Genomic DNA, 19,906 nt, shown 5'->3' on the forward strand with positions numbered 1-19,906 from the left:
GGAAGAAGGTGGGAGACATACCTTCCTCCTCTGCGTCTCCTGTGCAAGAGGGACATGTCAGCAGGTTAGATATGTCCAACCTGATGATAATCCCCACCCCCAATACTAAAAATAAAAATGTCATATATATTTCAAACAGGTACCAATAAAACGTACAACTTGTCCCACAAGAAATATGCCCTTATATGTCTATGGAAAAATAGAAACGGGACTACACTAACACAAGAGGTTGTCTATGGAGATTCGCTGCTGCTCTAGACAGTTCCTGACATGGACAGAGGTGGCAGCAGAGAGCACTGTGTCAGACTGCAGAGAATAAACCACTTCCTGCATGACATTCAGCAGCTGATAAGTACTGGAAGACCACAGATTTTTTAACAGAAGGAAATTATAAATCTTTGTAACTTTTCTGGCACCAGATGATTTAAAAGATTTTTCTGTGAACAATCCCTTTAAGGCCAGAATTTGTGACAGGGAGAAGTCCGGTGAAAATTTTTATTAATGTATTGTATTGGTTCCCAATAGTTATAGGAATCCCCAATATACACTTATTAGGGAAATGCTTATAAAGTGCTTTTTTCCCTGCACTTACTACTGCATCAAGGCTTCACTTCCTGGATAACATGGTGATGTCACTTCCTGGATAACATGGTGATGTCATTTCCTGGATAACATGGTGTGTTACTTCCTGGATAAAATGGTGATGTCACTTCCTGGATAACATGGCGATGTCACTTCCTGGATAACATGGCGATGTCACTTTCTGAATAACATGGCGATGTCACTTCCTGGATAACATTGTGATGTCACTTCCTGGATAACATGGTGATGTCACTTCCTGGATAACATGGTGATGTCACTTCCTGAATAACATGGTGATGTCACTTTCTGAATAACATGGTGATGTCACTTCCTGGATAACATTGTGATGTCACTTCCTGGATAAAAATGGTGATGTCACTTCCTGGATAACATAGTGATGTCACTTCCTGGATAACATGGTGATGTCACTTCCTGCATAACATGGTGATGTCACTTCCTGGATAACATGGCGATGTCACTTTCTGGATAACATGGTGATGTCACTTCCTGGATAACATTGTGATGTCACTTCCTGGATAACATAGTGATGTCACTTCCTGGATAACATGGTGATGTCACTTCCTGGATAACATGGTGATGTCACTTCCTGAATAACATGGCGATGTCACTTCCTGAATAACATGGCGATGTCACTTCCTGCATAACATGGTGATGTCACAACCAGACTCCCAGAGCTGTGCGGCTGTGGCTGCTGGAGAGGATGATGGCAGGGGGACACTGAGGGACACAGGGCACTGGGGGGACACTGAGCATCCCCCTGCCATCATCCTCTCCAGCAGCCACAGCCCGCACAGCTCTGGGAGTCGGGTTGTGACATCACCATGTTATTCAGGAAGTGACATCATCATGTTATCCAGGAAGTGAAGCCTTGATGCTGTAGTAAGTGCAGGGAAAAAAGCACTTTATAAGCATTTCCCGTAATAAGTGTATATTGGGGATTTGTATAACTTTTGGGGTCAGTAAAATACTTTAATAAAAATTTCACCGGACTTCTCCGTTAATGTCACATGACTCCGGCAGTCCAGTAAGCCACCACATTCCCAATGCTTGTACACCTATCAGGGAAGGAAGTCAGCTCAATGGCGCCACCTGGAGGTCAGACAAGGAATAGGAGACGTCACTTGTTCCCTGTCGCTGCCGTTACCGCTTACACTGCCAACAATGTACCGTTCCGCACGTTATGGCCGGTGTACGTTTATCGTTAGCGGGAGAAGCCCGAGCACATCCCGGATCTGTTCCTGAATAGCGGGTGGGCTGACCCGGGCCAAGCCTCGCCTCCCCGCTCTGTCACTTCCTGTCCCGGGCCGGCCGGTGTTTACTGCGGCTCCTCCCGGATTAGGCCTCTCGGGGCCCTGATGGATTTTACATAGCGTCCCGGTGCTCCCGGTGCTGCTCCCCCGGCTATGTCCTCGGCTGCCCCGTGCCCGGCGCTCTGCTGCTGCCGCCGCCCTCTGCACCCGGAGTCCCCGCAGCCGTTTGTCCCCGGTCCTCCAGACCCCGCGTCGGCCTCCAGCTCCCAGCTCTACCGCCTGCATCACTTCCATCTGGGGCTGGAGCTGCGGCCGGACACCCGGGACCTGTCCGGTTGTTTGGTGCTTGAGGTCAGCCCGCTGGTGCCCGGAGGCCCCGCATTAGTTCTAGACACTCACCCGGTGGTCAAAGTTAGTTCTGTGCGCTGCAGGAGGGGAGGCCGGCACGGGAGGAGCCCCGGGGATGGAGCGCCCCAAGGCTCCGGCCAGGCCTGCCCGCACACTGCCCCTGCCTGCCCGAGGACTGAGGAGCCAGCAGGGGGCGCATCTCCCCCGCCGCTGTGGTGTGTGACCCAGGATGGCAGCTCCCCCCTGGTGACCCCAGAGCCCCTGGACCTCTCTCTATCCTGTAACCACTTATCTACAGATAACACTGCTGCTTCTTCTTCCTCTTCTTCTCTGGCTGCCCCCATTGTAAATGGGCACCAGGCTCCATCCTCCCCTCATAGACCCGGCTGTCGCACCTCTCTCAATCCCTTAGCTGCCCCATATTCTCCCACAGCCGACCTGTCCTTCCACTCCTCTTCCTCTTGTTACACCCTATCGCCCGATTCCCTCTTATCACCCACCCCGGAGAGCAGTTTCGCTCCGGCAGATACACCGCCACCGCCGCACTTCCCATCCATGGACGTTCCTGGAATGGAGGAATTGCCTAGCACTTTCAGCCAGCCTTGTGGGATCCACGACGCCAGCGACTCCGGGCCTTCTCGCTGTATCTGCTGCTTCCCTTTGGACTTTAGGGTCGATGAGTTTACAGATTACGGCTCCGCTCTTATCATCACTGTGCCTGAAACTTTACAAACCAATGAGACGTTCCAGGTCATCGTACACTACGTCACCGGAGAGGGTCCTGCGGTGAGTCTTATGTGGCGTGGCTTTAAGGGGTATTCCACTCAAACATAACTTTTTATATGTTGCCATGGTGAGACTAAGAATTCCTCACTTGTTATCATCCATTCAGTCTACTTCCCCCATTTCTCAGCTGCTGCTTTCTGCTGAAAACACAAAAATCTGTGTGTGAGCCTTTCTCTCTGCCCCAACCCCCCCCCCCCAAACACACACACACACACACACACACTTCTGAGACAGCTGATGTAAACAAGTCCCTGGCAGGCTGTATCTGCAACATTGTAGCTTCTTTGTAATGCTGGGAGGGTTAGGGTATGCGCATACTATGAAAACTGCACAGATAACTTCCAGTGGATTCCATGCCCCCCGCTTTAAGTTCTGCCAGTCCCATAGGCTCCATTTTAGGTTCAGGCAGATTGTGCCGTCCAGGCGAGCGGCAGAATCTGCCTAAGCATAGAATGGAGCCTAGGGGGCTGCACAGGCGATCGTCAGATCATACATGCAGCCCATAGATGGTTGCTAGGCTGATCGTTTGCGTTTCAGCCCGTTGAAAGACATACATGCAGCCCATAGATGGTTGCTAGGCTGATCGTTTGCGTTTCAGCCCGTTGAAAGACAATGATCAGTGTAAGGCTCCATTCATATGGAGCAAAACAGGCGTAATTCCGCGGCGGAGAATCTTGCTAGCCTCCTTGGCATAATGACAGTCAATGGGAGGCTCCTGCGCCTCTGTGTCTCTTTGCGCTGAAGAATGGACACCATTGACTGTCATTATGACAGGGAGGCTGGCGGGATTCTCCGCTGTGGAATTACGACTGTTTTGCTCTGTGTGAATGGAGCCTAATAGGGCCTTTAAAGGGATACTCCGGGCGGGGGTTATTTTTAGGGTATGGCCGGGGAAGGGGTGGAAATAGAGGCCGCCGGTCACTTACCTCCCCGGTTCCAGCGCCGGGTCCCGGATTGTGCCGCCCCGTTCTCCCGTCCACCTGCCTTTTCCTGGTCTGAACTGCGGCCTGAGACGTGACGTTTCAAGGCAGCTCAGACCAGGAAACGGTGGCCGGACAGGAGAACAGGGCGGCACGATCCGGGACCTGGTGCTGGAATCGGGGAGGTAAGTGACCGGCGGCCTCTATTTCCACCCCTTCCCCGGCCAAACCCTAAAAATAACCCCCGCCCGGAGTACCCCTTTAATCACAGTGACTGCATTAGCAGCTTGACCTCAGAATAACCCTCCCAGCATTACACACAAGCTACAATGTTGCACATAACAATCTGCAATCAGTTTCTCGTTAACGTTTTGTCTATTATTTTGAGAGCGTAAACAAAGGTCATTGTTATTTCCCCTGTGTGATGAGTGTTTCCCTTGTTATGACACATTGTATTCTCCTCTATATCTCATCTTCCTCTTCAGGTATGGTGGCTGGACCCTGAACACTCCTATGGAAGCTCAGACTTGTTTGTGTTCACTCAAGGACACTCTGTGTGCAACCGTTCCTTCTTCCCCTGCTTTGATACACCAGCTGTAAAGTGTACTTACTCGGCTTCGGTCAAGGTACGTTGTATCTCCAAAGCCAGGTGTGTGTGCCCTAGCGGCCTCACTGTATATTCTACATTTATGCCATAATGACTGCCCCCTCCACCGGGTCTGTAATTATGTAGGAGCACAAGGCTTCGGCCTGGGTGTATGAATACATTTTGTAGAATTTTTTTCTATCATTAACAAAAAAAATCATTCAAATCATCTGGTGCCAGAGATTTGTAATTTACTTCTAAAAAAAAAAAAAAAAATCTCAATTCTTTCAGTACTTACCAGCTGCAGAATGTCCTGCAGGAAGTGGTGTTTTCTTTCCAGTCTGACACAGTGCTCTCTGCTGCCACCTCTGTCCATGTCAGGAACTGTCCAGAGCAGGAGAAGTTTTCTATGGGGTTTTGCTGCTGCACTGGACAGTTCCTGACATGGACAGAGGTGGCAGCAGAGAGCATTGTGCAGACTGGAAAGAATACATCACTTCCTGCAGGACATACAGCAGCTGATAAATACTGGAAGACTGGAGATTTTTAAATAGAAGTAAATTACAAATCTATATAAATATTTTTTTTTTGAAACAGTTGATTTGAAGAAAACAGAGTACCTCTTTAATGTAACCAAACCAGGCAGTTGTTTTAAAATTTTGATATGACAGGTCTTCATTAATAACCTATAGTACAGTGTACATTATAACATACCGCAGCTTCTGCTGGACGTTGTTTTATGGAGAAAAGGCAGCTTCCTGTTCACCTTTGTACATTGACATAAAGACAGTCTGAAAGTTGTAGGTAGGTTTCCATTTACTCCCTATCGTGTTAAACTTTGATCTGTGGGAAGAATGTTATAGAGCAAGTAACTGAGCAAACAGATAATGGTCAGTCCCTGTCTACGACCACCCACTCCATAGTATAGTAAGGGAAAGAATGTGAATGAAACTCTGACAAAAGTATATCAGTCTGCCTGGGCTATATGATTCTCCCCTCTAAATTACCTTTTGTGTGCTCTCTTCTCTCTCTCCAGCCTGTGTGAGCTGTCCTCCAGGGCTTCTCACCCCTTGTCCATTCTTTAAACTGATGTGGCAACCCCCTCATTGTGGCTATTTCTAACACTAAAAAAAGCTGGAGGCGCCCAGGGGGCTGTTGATTTCAAAATAGGTGTAGCTCCCGGAAGTGAGACCCACGTCTGGCAAACATTTAAAGAGAATGTGTCATCAGAAAATGACTTATTGGTTAAATGTTTTTATGGTAAACATATATTTTTTAGGGATTTTTGGTGACGTTTTTTTCCCCTAATTTTTCTTTTTTCTATTTATATTATAAAATAATCCTGATATCTTGCAGTTTCCATTCCTACCACTGGGGTTAAAACTAAGCCGGGACATTCTGTTATGTCTGTTGATAAGAGGAGGCTGCTGTAAAGGGATCTGCACAGCATTGCAGCGTCATGTGACTGTGGAATGACCTCCTCACAGGTCACAGAGTATGCTAAGTAATGTTTCACATTCATATCAAGGGGAGAGACTCTTGTCTATTGTCTTCTATGTCCATCAGTTTTGCTGTAAAGCATGTCACTAAGTGCTGTTAAAAACAGCCCAGGCAAGATGGCTGCCCCCATAACAATGTACACTAAAAGGATATAAAAAAAAAAATTAAGTCATAAAATAGAAACAGATTGGAATAAAATATCAATTTTTAGTATCTGACTCTAATCAGTAAAAGAAAATGTAGTTGACACATTCCCTTTAAGTGCTTGGTTTGCATCCTATCAGTATATACTATTTTTTTCTTTGCTGCTCTCTTGCCTTGTTTACGTAATGTAATAAAGGTTTTATGTTCATGTTAGGTTACTGGTATACACCCAGTCATGCAGCTGATATCTGATAGTTTCATGGCCTGAGTCCAGTTGGCCTGTCGTCCAGTATCTGAGCCATCAGATTAGCTGGTTTCCAGTCTTCATCTGGTACATGACGCGTCTGTCTGACATCTAGGCAATGTGTGTATGATCACTTATGGTTCCTGAATATTTACAGGAACAGAAGAGATCAAGGGGACCGTACGTAGATTTCCAGAATAAGCCGGGGGAAGTGTACACCAAGTATGTTTCCCTTCCAGCTCTGCATGTGACAAGGGACAGGCTCCTAATGTACATCAATGGAACTGTCTACTGTCGCATGCATAGAAAGTGGAAAGAGAAGTGCTCAGGCATGCGCTTCTCCCTACTCGATCTAGTGTCAGAACGTTTAGACCCCAAATGATCAAAACCTATGACATGCCTCCACAACGTCAAAAGTTTGTTTTCGTTTATGATTTTTTTTAAAGGAAACAGCTACACATTGACTTTAAATGTTGCCAGAAAGTGCCAGAGATTTGTAATTTACTTCTATTTAAAAATCTCCAGTCTTCCAGTACTTATCAGCTGCTGTATGTCCTGCAGGAAGTGGTGTATTCTATCCAGTCTGACACAGTGCTCTCTGCTGCCACCTATGTCCATGTCAGGAACTGTCCAGAGCAGTAGCAAATCCCCATTGTAAACCTATTTTGCTCTGGACAGTTCCTGACATGGACAGAGGAGGCAGCTGAGAGCACTGTGTCAGACTGGAAAGAATACACCACTTCCTGCAGGACATACAGCAGTTGATAAGTACTGGAAGACTGGAGATTTTTAAATAGAAGTAAATTACAAATCTCTGGCACTTTCTGGCAGTAGTTGACTTGAAAGAAAAACATTTTGGTGAACTACCCCTTTAAATGGAGAAATATGACAATATTGAACCATAAGTACGTAATCGACATTCAAAGTAGGCAAGTATTAGTGTGTGTCCAGGTGTTGCATCAGTCGTTTCATATGAGAAGGATCTGAAGTCCATACATAATTGTCTGACAGTGTCTTAAAGGAGAAGTTCGGCCAAAAGTATTTTTTGATATGTTATTTCTAATGGAAAGTTAGACAAATTCCAAATGTACATTAATTATGGGGAGTGCTCATATACTGCTATTTCCCTTAATTTAGTAGATCAGGGAGACTTCAATTTCTCTAAAAAAAAAAAAAAAAACGCCATGTCACGAACCGGGATGTAATTCCTATGGAGTGGCCAGCAGGGGGCGCAGTATATATATAGAAGCCTATGGACTTTATTGAAGTCTATGGGAGATGTAATGTAATCTACACTTTATTGAAAGACTATGTTTATGGGATAATTTGGGGAGCAAGGACATTTGCTCCCCAAACTGAAGGCACCGAGCAGGGAGGGAGAGAGGTGCCAGTGCATCTAACTACCTCCCCCCTCCCTGCTCGGTGCAGTGGGACAGAAAGACACTACTACTCCTCCCATCATTTGCTCATAGTATGAGCAGATGATGGGAGAAGTAGTGCCAGGGAGACCCCCAGCACCAAGCCCTCACCACCCACCCCACGCCCACCGCCGCCATGCTCACAAATCTGGCCCCTCACACACACAGCGGCCGCACAGCTGCCGCCCCCCGCCGCGCTCGCAGATCTGGCCCCATACACACACAGCAGCCGCACAGCTGCCACCCTCGCCGCCGCCGGGCTCACAGATCTGGCCCCCCCACACACAGCGGCCGCACCGCTTCCGCCGCCGCCCTCACAGATCTGGCCCCCAGTCACCCCACACAGCGGCCGCTGCCGGTATTGGACTGCCAGAGTACTGCCGTCCCCACGTCCTGCCGATTCGCTTCCTGATGTCACCCAGAAGCGAATCAGCAGGACGCGGAGGCGGCAATATTCTGGCAGTCCGATACCTGCACCGGAAGGGAAGTGAGTTGTGCGGTGGTGGGGGAGGCAGGGAGAGTGGGTGATGGGCTGGCAGTTTACCGGCGGCGGCCGATATGTGGGGTGACTGGGTGCCAGATCTGTGAGCGCGGCGGGGGGCGGCAGCTGTGCGGCCGTTGTGTGTGTGGGGGGGGCCAGATCTGTGAGCTTGGCGGGTGTGGGGTTGGTGGTGAGGGCTTGGTGCTGGGGGTCTCCCTGGCACTACTTCTCCCATCATCTGCACATACTATGAGCAGATGATGGGAGTAGTAGTATTGTCTTTCTGTCCCACTGCACCGAGCAGGGAGGGGGGAGGTAGTTAGATACCACCCCCCTCCCTGCACGGTGCCTTCCATTTGGGGAGCAAATGTCCTTGCTCCCCAAATTATCCCATAAACATAGTCTATCAATAAAGTGTAGATTACATTACATTACACATTACATCTCCCATAGACTTCAATAAAGTCCATAGGATTCTATATATACTGCGCCCCCTGCTGGCCACTCCATAGGAATTACACCCCAGTTCGTGGCGTCACGTTTTTTTCTTTAGAGAGAAATTGAAGTCTCCCTGATCTACTAAATTAAGGGAAATAGCAGTATATGAGCATTTCCCATAATTAATGTACATTAGGAATTTGTCTAACTTTCCATAAGAAATAACATATCAAAAAATACTTTTGGCCGGAGTTGTCCTTTTAAGGTAGTATTACTGGTTTTACACAGAGGATAGACCTAAGCCTTGTGTGTGCAATGTGGCCACTTGTCTGTTTATGTTTTCCAGGCGCCTGCTGGAATTCGGGTTCTCATGAGCTGCACTCATAGCTACTATATAGAAGAGATGGGCATCTTTCACTTCTACATGGAACATCCTGTTCCTGCTTATTTAGTAGCCCTAACGGCAGGTCATCTTCTTCCAGCTGATATAGGCCCTAGGTAAGAGCCAGTTTGTCTTAGATATTACAGTAAGTTTCTTTTAAATCGACTGTCAGTAGATTTTTCCTGACCTATCTCATGGACAGTAAGTAGTCCACTCCATTATGTGCATGAGCCCAGTAGTCCTGGATATTCATGGGTAGCAGAAAACCCTGCACACCAGCTGCTGATTGGCAGTTATCTATCCATGCTGTGTATAGACAGTCAACTGTCACTCAGCAGCTGAAGGGCAGGGGGAGGGGTGTGGTAAGAATTCTATTCTCCTGCATATTAGGAGAACGGCTGAACACAATGATGTAAGTAATATCCTGATCTGCATTCAGCATTTCTGTCACTAGTTTATGCTGCCCTCATTTAGGGGGTGTACATCTAGTGACAGATTCCCATTTATAACAATCCTTAAAGTGACACTGTCACCTCCTTTTTGCATTCTGACATCTCTACACAGGTTTAAAGGGTAAATTTAGCGCTTTTCATACCTTATTTTATATCATACGTCATGGTGCTTGTTCAAGTAAAAAGTCATCTTTTATCAACTGTAGAATGTGTTAAGCGGGCGGGGCCTCGCGGCATTAGCATCGCTTAGCCCCGCCCACAATGTCAGTTTGCCCCGCCCCCTCGCAGGCCATTGGAACAGGCTGGCCGAAAGATCTAGACCCCACCCCCTTTACGTTGGACAACCAATGGGCGTCAAGGGGGCAGGACCAACGTTGTGGGCGGGGTAAGTGGCGCTAATGCCGCGAGGCCACGCCCACTTAATACAATCTGCAGTTGATAAAAGGACACTTTTTACTTGAACAAGCACCATGACATATGATATGAAATAAGGTATGAAAAACGCTAAATTTACCCTTTACACCTGTGTAGAGAAGTCAGAATGCACAAAGGGGGTGACAGTCACTTTAAAGGGAGCCATGGACATGAAGTTTAATAAGCAGTCTGGTCCACCAGGAACATGTTATAGAGCAGGAGAAGATTAGAAGATCGATTATTTAATGTTTAGAGGAAATATTCAGTACAACTTGAATCTTATTTACAGACTTTGCGGTCCAATGGGCAGTGCTTATTGGTGACTGCCGGCTATCTCTGTATGCTGACTTAGGGCCCTTTTACATGGCCCGATATTAGGAGCAAGCGAGCGCAGATCTGTCAAGTCAACGCTCACTTGCTCCTCGTTCCTCACTCGCTATCGTCACAATTACAAGCACCAACAGCGGGGGGGCGGGGGGGCGGGGGGGGGGGGGGGTAGGCGTTTGCCTGAACGATCGTCCAGGTAGGCTGCAGACCATCGCTATAGTTATTGGGATTTTAGGTGCACTGTGCGTGTCGGCTAATCGTTCATTTAAAACATGACCTATTAGGCTGAGTTCACACTGCGTTTTTGCAATCCGTTTAACATATATGTTTATGGTAAAACGGATGCAAAAAACAGATGAAATTCATCCGTTCTCCTATTATGCAGGAGAATAGGATTCTTGCCATATCCCTCCCCCCGCACTCCAGCTGCTGATTGACAGTTAACTGCCTATACACAGCATGGATATATAACTGCCAATCAGCAGCTGATGGGCGGAGTTTTCTGCTTCTCATAAATATCCAGGACTACTGGGCTCATGCACATAATGGAGAGGACTACTTATTGTCCATGTTATTCAGGAGGAGATCTCTGGATCAGCTGAACAGAACAATGTGATACATCATTCTGTAAAGCTTCTCTAGGTTATGCTACCCTGAGATAGGACTGCCTAAACCTGCTGAACCTGAGTCTCTTTAACTTTCTGTGGTCACCTGAAATACTCCGACATTCATTTTAATTTTTATTTCTCACAGAAGCCGAGTGTGGGCTGAACCTTGCGTGCTGCCTTTGGCTGTGGGGAAATTAGCAGGCCGGGTAGAACAGTGGCTTCAAGCTGCGGAGAGTTTGTACGGCCCTTACATCTGGGGAAGGTGAGACAGCACGGACACAAAGGTTAAGAATCTGTGCAGCTAAATCACAGCTGAGCATAAGATCAATATATGCCAAGGTTTTTGTCTTTAGACATGACGTGAACACATGAAAACCCTAATAAACTACAGCCGTTCCTGTGCTGTTAGCAGTCTAATCCTCTGTCCGGAGCACCGTTAGGAGCATTGCCCCACCCCCAGAGTGTGAGCCCGCCCATTACTAATGATAATCAATGGAGTGGGCGGGCCAGTGCGCCAAACTGAGGATTAAACTGCTAACAGCACCAAGGAGGAAGGTAAGAGACATACCTTTCTCCTCAGTGTCCTGTGCTCTGTAGGGGGCTATCAGCAGGATAGATTCGTCTACCCTGCTGATATTTCCACTTTAAAGTGACACTGTCACCTCCTTTTTGCATTCTGACTTCTCTACACAGGTGTAAAGGGTAAATTTAGTGTTTTTCATACCTTATTTTATATCATACGTCATGGTGCTTGTTCAAGTAAAAAGTAATCTTTTATCAACTGCAGATTGTGTTAGGTGGGCGGGGCCTCTCGGCATTAGCACCACTTAGCCCGCCCACAATGCCACAGTTAGCCCCGCCCCCTCGCCAGGCATTGGAACAGGCTGGCCGAAAGATCTAGACCCCACCCCCTTTGTCGGCCAAGCAATGGGCATCAAGGGGGCGGGGACAACTGTGCCGTTGTGGGCGGGGATAAGTGGCACTAATGCTGCGAGACCACGCCCACTCAATACAATCTGCAGTTGATAAAAGGACACTTTTTACTTGAACAAGCACCATGACGTATGATATGAAATAAGGTGTGAAAACAGCTAAATTTACCCTTTATACCTGTGTAGAGATGTCAGAATGCACAAAGGGGTGACAGTGTCACTTTAAGGACACATGTCTGTATGGGTTATTCTAAAATTTCTATAGAATGGCTCTGTTTTGTTTTTTGTTTTGTTTTTCTGCACAATAAAATTATTTCTGTTATTTTTTCCTTCATGAATGTTTCCCGTAGAACCAATTTTCCTCAGGTCACCCCCTTTTCAGCCTCTCAACGATTGTCCTTCCCTTCCTTCATTCTAGGTACGATATAGTCTTCCTGCCCCCATCCTTTCCCATAGTAGCCATGGAAAATCCCTGCCTGACATTCGTCATCTGCTCCATACTGGACAGTGAGGATTTCCTTCTGATTGATGTTATTCATGAAATTGCACACGGCTGGTTTGGGAACGCAGTGACAAATGCCAGCTGGGAAGAAATGTGGCTGAGTGAAGGCTTGGCGACCTACGCCCAGCGCCGCATCACCACTCTGGTGTATGGTGAGTAAACTTCCCTATGTTTTCATTATAAGGCTATGCTCCTACACAGTATTCTTGCTCTGGGCACACACCGCTGAAATTAAAGGACAAGTGCCATGAAAAACTTTTTCCCAGTAATTGAAGCACATTACAAAGTTATATAACCTATCTGCCTCCCTTCCCTGTCTTTTTCCCCCCTCCACCCCCCACCAGGATGTGTCCTAAGGGCCCTATTCCACCGGACGATTATAGACGTTCGAATCTAAACGATAATCGTTCGGTTGAAATGCAGTTAACGATTAACGACCGAACGAGAAATCGTTGATAGCTTTATAAGACCTGGACCTATTTTTATCCTTGCTCAATCGCAAATCGTTCGCATTGAATAAGACATCGTTCGGTCGTTTGCAGTAGATACGAACGCAATAGCGAATAAATAGCGAAGAAAAAAACGATGGAAATTACGATCATAAGTAACAATTATCGTTCCATGGAAATGAGTGAACGTTTTCAGGTCTTTCGCAATAGCGGTCGTTTGAAATCGTTAACAATTATGCGAACGATAATCGTCCGGTGGAATAGGGCCCTAACTCACACAGACCTAATTACTGTCGTCACCGTCACCAAGCTCTTCTCTCAGGGTACTATTACACCAAGCGATTTTCCGACGATAAACGATCTTAAACGACAGCTAAGGCAAACTACCTGAAATCGTTCGCCCAAGTACATGGAACGATGATCGTTATTCATGATCGTTCTTGCCGTCGTTTAGTCGTCGCTATTGCGTACGCCTCAGCTGTGAATTCTTATTCCACCGAACGTTGTGCGAACGATCAAACGATAAAAATAGGTCCGGATCCTATTAAACGATCAACGATTTCTCGTTGGTCGTTTAATCGTTGCCTGCTATTACACAAAACGATTATTGTTGAAATCCGAACAATTTAACGATTTTTCAATTGATCGTTCCGTGTAATACCACCCTCAGCTCCTTCTCCTGTTACACTAGCCTCCCCCCTCCCCTGCCTTGTCAGGTGACTCAGCTTGCTCAGCTCCCATTAGATGAACAACTGCAAGCCATCACTTGGACTGGGGAGGGGGGCTGCTGTAACAGGACCTAGACCAGCCTTCCTGCTGATGACTCATCCTCACAAGAAGGAGCTGCCTGGTGACGACAGTAATTAGGTCTGTGTGAGTTAGGACACTTCCTGGTGGGGGGTGGAGGGGGGAAAAGACAGGGAAGGGGGGCAGATAGGTGATTGAAGCACATTACAGAGTTATATAACTTTGTAATGTGCTTCAATTACTGGGAAAAAGTTTTTCATGGCACTTGTCCTTTAAAGGGGTTATCCAGCACTACAAAAACATGGCCAATTTCCCCTCTCTTGTCTCCAGATTGGGTGGGGTTTCAAACTCAGTTCTATTGAAGTAAATGGAGCTTAATTGCAAACCACACCTGAACTGGAGACAAGAGAGCGGGAAAAGTGGCCATGTTTTTATAGTGCTGGATAACCCCTTTAAGTAGATGGGCCGTCATTTAATGGCAAATAACGTTTTTTTTCTTTCAAAACAATGGCAGTTTTAAAATAATGGTAATTATTTGCCATTAAATGACGGCCATCCACTCAATGTCAGCAGTGTGTGACCATAGCCTTTCTGTGTTTTCGATTCACTCCTGGTTTTGATTGAATAATACAGAGTAAAATACGGTGTGAGAACATAGCCTGAATCTGCTTTTTGTGTGGCATAATTTTTCCCATGGTACCTATCTCACCTATAGGGTATGTTCACACGGAGTAGGAAAAAAAAGAAAGAGAAAAGGCATCTGCTTTTTCTTAAAATAACTTTATTACTGCATTTTAATTGAAGTCAATGGAATGACGGCCGCCCACTGCCCAATGACGGACGTCATATTAAAAAATAAAAAGCGGAAAGAAAACATGGCCATAGCAAAGTCTTCTAGTTTTCATTTAACAATTATGACCAATTTAATACATTTTGTATACTTAGACCTTGGGGGAGATTTATCAAACATGGTGTAAAGTGAAACTGGCTCAGTTGCCCCTAGCAACCAATCAGATTCCACCTTTCATTCCTCACAGACTCTTTGGAAAATGAAAGGTGGAATCTGATTGGTTGCTAGGGGCAACTGAGCCAGTTTTACTTTACACCATGTTTGATAACTTCCCCCCCCCCCCCCCTTGTTGTTCTTTTAAAATGTGTGAACCCAGTGTCCCATATTCTGTGTGTCAGGTGCGTCATTCACATGCCTGGAGACCACCTTTCGCCTGGAAGCGCTGCACAGACAGATTAGAATACTGGGTCAGGATACACCGTTCAGCCGACTGCAGGCTAAACTGGATGCAGGTAAGAGTCTATGGGAGAATTTTATTAGGGCTACAGGACAGGTATAATTAGTATAGACATATATATTTGCTTTATAATGTAAGCCACAAGGCTCGCTCCTCCGCACGGTGTAGAGTGTGACCCCTCTATGAATTCCCCCACCCACTGCAGGATGTGCTGGCACATCCTTATGCGGGAAGGGGTTTAAGGAATGTGTCGCCTAAATTTTCCTTTCTGATAACAGTCAGATATGAAAATTGGTCTTCTATTTTAATCCATTTTTATTTTCTGACTGTTAATTTCTTTCTCTTTTTGTACATTGTTATGGGGGTCGCCATCTTGCCTGAGCTGTTTTTAACAGCACGTAGTGATACGCTTTACAGCAAGACTCATGGACATAGACGACAAAAGACAGACTTTGTCCCCTTGTGATGAAAAGATCATTCCACAGGGAGCTGGCGTTGTCTCCTCTATCGACTAGTGTCTTATCACCACAGACACAACAGGAAGCCTCAGCTTAGTTTTAGCCCCACTAGTGAGAATGAAAACTGCAAGATATCAGGATTATTTTATAATGATAGAAAAATGGAAAATTAAATAAAATGTCACCAAAAATTCTTAAAAATTATGTTTAATTCAAAATCAATATTTAAACAATAAGTCGTTTTCGTATAACATCTACCCTTTAAGGTGGAAGCTGTTAAAGCTGACTAGCATAGCCAAAATTACAGCATTTGTATGCTATTAACTTTTTTTTTTTTTTCCGTCCTCAGTGAAGATCTTGCTGGTTTATATAAAGGCCGTTTGTTTTTCCACAGGTGTGAACCCTAGTAACCTCATGAATCTGTTCACATATGAGAAGGGCTTCTGCTTTGTGCACTACCTGTCCCAGTTATGCGGAGACCAAGATAACTTTGACGCCTTCCTCAGGGTAGCCTAATTTAACATCTTCTATTTCTTTGATCTATTGTTATTGTTTCATCGGTAATTTTATGGTCGTTCTCCTTTGCAGGATTACATTGAGAAATTTAAGTTCCGCAGTGTTGTAGCTCATGATCTGCTGGAGTCTTATCTCGGCTTTTTCCCCCATTTGAGGGGAGAGAGAACAGCGTGCAGCGAGGGTGAGTAACACAGCATTCTAGTGTTACCTGCCTTATAATTGCCAGGTCCTCACAATCTGTTTCCCCACCAGGCCTGGAGTTTGAGCGCTGGCTTAATGCCCCAGGGCCTCCATTGACCCAGCCAGATCTTTCTCAGGGATCTATGTTCACTTCACCTGTGGAAGCTTTGAGTGAACTATGGATGACCGAACCTTTGGACATTGAAGCTGCTGCCAACTTTGCCAATATCGCAGACTGGCAAACTTTCCAGACAGTGCTCTTTTTGGACAAGCTTTTAGATCAATCCCCATTGAGGCCAGGTGACTGCATCTTATATATGTTTTATGCCAATAAGAATTAGTTGAAATTTTGAAACTGTCCAGTAAGAAAAATACAGTATTTTCCTATTTTCCCTCTTAAAGTGTCACTGTCGTTTACATTTTTTTTTTTAGCAGAAATCAATAGTACAGATGATTTTTAGAAACTTTGTAATTGGGTTTATTAGCTGAAAAAAATGCATTTTTATCATGAGAAAGCAGTTTGAAGCTCTCCCCCCGGTCTTCATGGTTCTCTTATGGAGAGTGGAGGGGTGGAGGGAGATGAGGCACCAAAACAGGACAACAAAGAGTTAATTTACAGCTACATCACCGGGCTATCTCCTCTGAAGTCAGCACTGACCTCTGAATACCGGCTTTCACACAGCTCCCACTATGTAATCCTTTGTTCTCTGCTCTCTGCTGGCGACTAATCTCCCTCCACCCCCCTCTCCATAGGTTACACAGGGCTCGTCTGATGTAAAAGAGTCGAGATTTCCTGATAATGAGCAGTGAATGAGAGAGAGGGGGGGGGGGGACCTTGGGAAAGTCTTTTTTTTTTTTTTATGCAGATAATGGCATATTTGCCTAATAAACCCAATTACAAAGTTTCTTAAAATCGCCTGGACTATCGATTTCTGCAAAAAAAAAAAAGAATACGACATTTTAAATGAAAGCTTTGTTTAAGGGCCCTATTCCACCAGACGATTATCGTTCAGATTATCGTTAAATCATTCGAATCTAAACGATAATCGTTCGGTTGAAATGCAGTTAACGATTAACGACCGAACGAGAAATCGTTGATCGCTTTATATGACCTGGACCTATTTTTATCGTTGCTCGTTCGCAAACGTTCGCATTGAATAAGACATCGTTCAGTCGTTCGCAATAGATACGAACGCAATAGCGAATAAATAGCGCAAAGAAAAACGATCGCAATTACGATCATAAGTAACGATTATCGTTCCATGGAAATGAGTGAACGTTTTCAGGTCTTTCGCAATAGCGGTCGTTTGAGATCGTTAATCGTTAACGATTATGCAAACGATAATCGTCCTGTGGAATAGGGCCCTAATGGTTTGGCTCTTTTTTTTATTTATTTTTTATTTTGTTGTTCTTTTTCTTCAGAAGTTATGCTGCAGCTGTCACTCTGCTATTCTGCTGATCTAGCTACTATGAACACAGAGATACGTATCCGCTGGCTGCAGATTGTGGTGCGGAACAACTTCCAGCCAGACTTGCCACGAGTTCGTCACTTTCTTCTATGCCAAGTTAGTGTCCTATTTGTCTTTTGTAAAAGAGTGGTGGTGGGGGCCTTAAAGTGTTATGTTTTTTTTCTGTATGTTTTTGAAGGTTATGTTAATTTCTCTTTTTTTCTGTTTTATGTTCTGCCAGACATCTAGGATGTATACCATCCCTCTTTATGAAGACCTCAGTGCTGGACCACTGAAATCTTGCGCCCTAGAGATCTTCTGTCAGACACACGGACGTTTACATCCCAATCTCCGTAAAACTATCCAACAGATTTTGGCTCAGGGAGGTTCTGTGGTGCAGCCGGACGCCGCGTTACCTGTCCTGTCCACTGAGCTCTGTACACAAGGCTCCTCCTCTCTCAGGGACGTGAATGTGACAGCCTGACCGGGCTTACGACAAGGATACCTGCATTAAGCAGCTTTTTATTCACCCAGGCTGTGCCGTTCTCAGACTCGACAAGGGAGGAGGACGTTTTTCTTTTGCACTGGGGTGGTTGAAGCAATACGCTATATACCCACCCAACAATGCTCAGGTGGGATAACCACTCAGCCCAATGATGGCATGATGTATAGCAAGCCGTTCCTGGGCAAAGGTGCCAAGTGGTGGATATAGATTGTTTTGTGTTAAGCCTGCAGTAGGTTGTCTGGAAATCATTCACCAAACATCTATGCATTTTCCATCTGAGGCTAGGGCTCTACAATATACTTTGCTGGACGTAACCCAAGAGACAGTACCTCTCTGGAAATATAGCAAAGGGGGGGTGGTCCTGCACACAAGCCTTATCTTTACTCAATGGCCTAAGTAATTTGTTTACCATGTAGCCTACCCGTCAGACTACAGCAAATGACTGCAGGTGACAGATCGAATGTTACCTAGCCCATCCCTATTATTAAATCTTCTTTTCACTGTTGAAAGTGATTGATCACAGCCTAAGGTGTTTTGCTTAGCATTTTTTCCCATACCTTTTTTATTTAAAGGGTTTGTTCACCAAATTTTATTTATATTTCAAAACAACCGGTGCCAGAGATTTGCAACTTAAAAAAAAAAAACTCAAGTTTTCCAGTACTTATCAGCTGCTGTATATCCTGCAGGAAGTGGTGTATTATTTCCAATGTGACACAGTGCTCTCTGCTGCCACCTCTGTCCATGTCAGGAACTGTCCTGAGTAGTAGCAATTCCTCATAGAAAACCAGAGTGGAAATAATCCACTTCCTGCAGGACATACAGCAGCTGATAAGTACTGGAAGGCTTGGGATTTTTAAATAGAAGTAGATAACACATTTATGGCACCAGTTGATGTGAAAGAAAAAAAATTTGGGGTGGACTACCCCTTTAACATTTAGCGTGTTCTTGGGTCTCCAATTGCAACCAGTGTGGAATTTACTAAATTTTTGTGGTCGGACACAAAGTAGATATAAAAACCAGATTGATGCAAAATGCCAGCGAGTGCAGATTTGTTTTTTGTTTTTGTTTTTCCTATTCTTAAACCTGCACTGACTTTGAGGTGTCATATTTTATGAGATTTTTAATTTTGTTAAATGCCTTTGGTGCATAGTTACAATTTTAAAATTGTTTTAGTGTGATGTTGGGATAAAAGATAACTTTTACTCAGTATGGCTGTAGTTATAAGGTTCAATTCACAAGCAAATGCAAAAAAAAAAAAAATTTCCAGTGTGGTTTCAACAGTGTGCTATACGTGATGGCAGACACATTAAACTATATAGGCGTAGTCTTGTCTGCATGTTTTTTTTGGTTTTTTTTATGCCATACGTGGTGTGAATTTAGCCTTACCCTGTTCCATCCCTTTTGGAAATCAGACTATTAACCTCTTAAGGACCAATCACGTACCCATCAGAAAGGGGTCATGCCGAGACTCCGCTCTGAACCGCCACACTCCCAGCTGGTATCAGCAGCCAGGGACTGTGACTAAAGGTACTATCACACAGAACGATAATCGGCCCTATCCGTCCGATTATCCTTATGTATAATAAACACATCAGCTGATCGTTGATATAGGTTTGGACCTATAATTGTCAAGCACCGACCGCGCATCGCTACGTGTAATAGCGGCGGGCGGCCATAAGCACCTTACTTTATTTAAACATGTTGCAAGTCTTTTCCTGCGTTCCTTCTTACTCCCGATCCCGTGCGCAGCAGCCTGTCTCAGCTGACAGACCGCTCAGCCAATCACTGTCTGGGACCGCCGCAGCCAGTGATTGGCTGAGTGGTCCGTCAGCTCAGACAGGCCGCTCCGAAGCTGCTGCGTGCGGGACCAGGAGGAAGAAGGAGCGCAGGAGAAGCCCTGCGACATGTTTAGGTAAAGTATGGTGTTTAAACAAGGGCTGCAAGGACATCTGTAACTATGTCCCTGCAGCCCATGCTAAACAATTATTGTGCCATGTAATAGGCCCAGTAAACGAGCGCCG

The 19,906-nt window shown here is 45.5% G+C and overlaps 1 protein-coding gene across 1 annotated transcript; it reads left to right on the plus strand.

Annotated features, from left to right (window-relative positions):
• Positions 1 to 1,650: 1,650 nt before the first annotated feature.
• On the plus strand, positions 1,651 to 18,529 carry RNPEPL1 (arginyl aminopeptidase like 1). Its single transcript, XM_069974574.1, has 11 exons — positions 1,651 to 2,987; positions 4,393 to 4,533; positions 9,065 to 9,216; positions 11,047 to 11,163; positions 12,252 to 12,487; positions 14,720 to 14,833; positions 15,631 to 15,743; positions 15,825 to 15,933; positions 16,005 to 16,232; positions 17,355 to 17,497; positions 17,622 to 18,529. The coding sequence occupies exons 1-11, from the start codon at positions 2,007 to 2,009 to the stop codon at positions 17,862 to 17,864; spliced, it is 2,577 nt and encodes an 858-aa protein (XP_069830675.1). The 5' UTR covers positions 1,651 to 2,006; the 3' UTR covers positions 17,865 to 18,529.
• Positions 18,530 to 19,906: the final 1,377 nt, after the last annotated feature.

Source organism: Dendropsophus ebraccatus, chromosome 6 (genome assembly GCF_027789765.1).
Source record: "Dendropsophus ebraccatus isolate aDenEbr1 chromosome 6, aDenEbr1.pat, whole genome shotgun sequence".
Taxonomy (NCBI): Eukaryota; Metazoa; Chordata; class Amphibia; order Anura; family Hylidae; genus Dendropsophus; species Dendropsophus ebraccatus.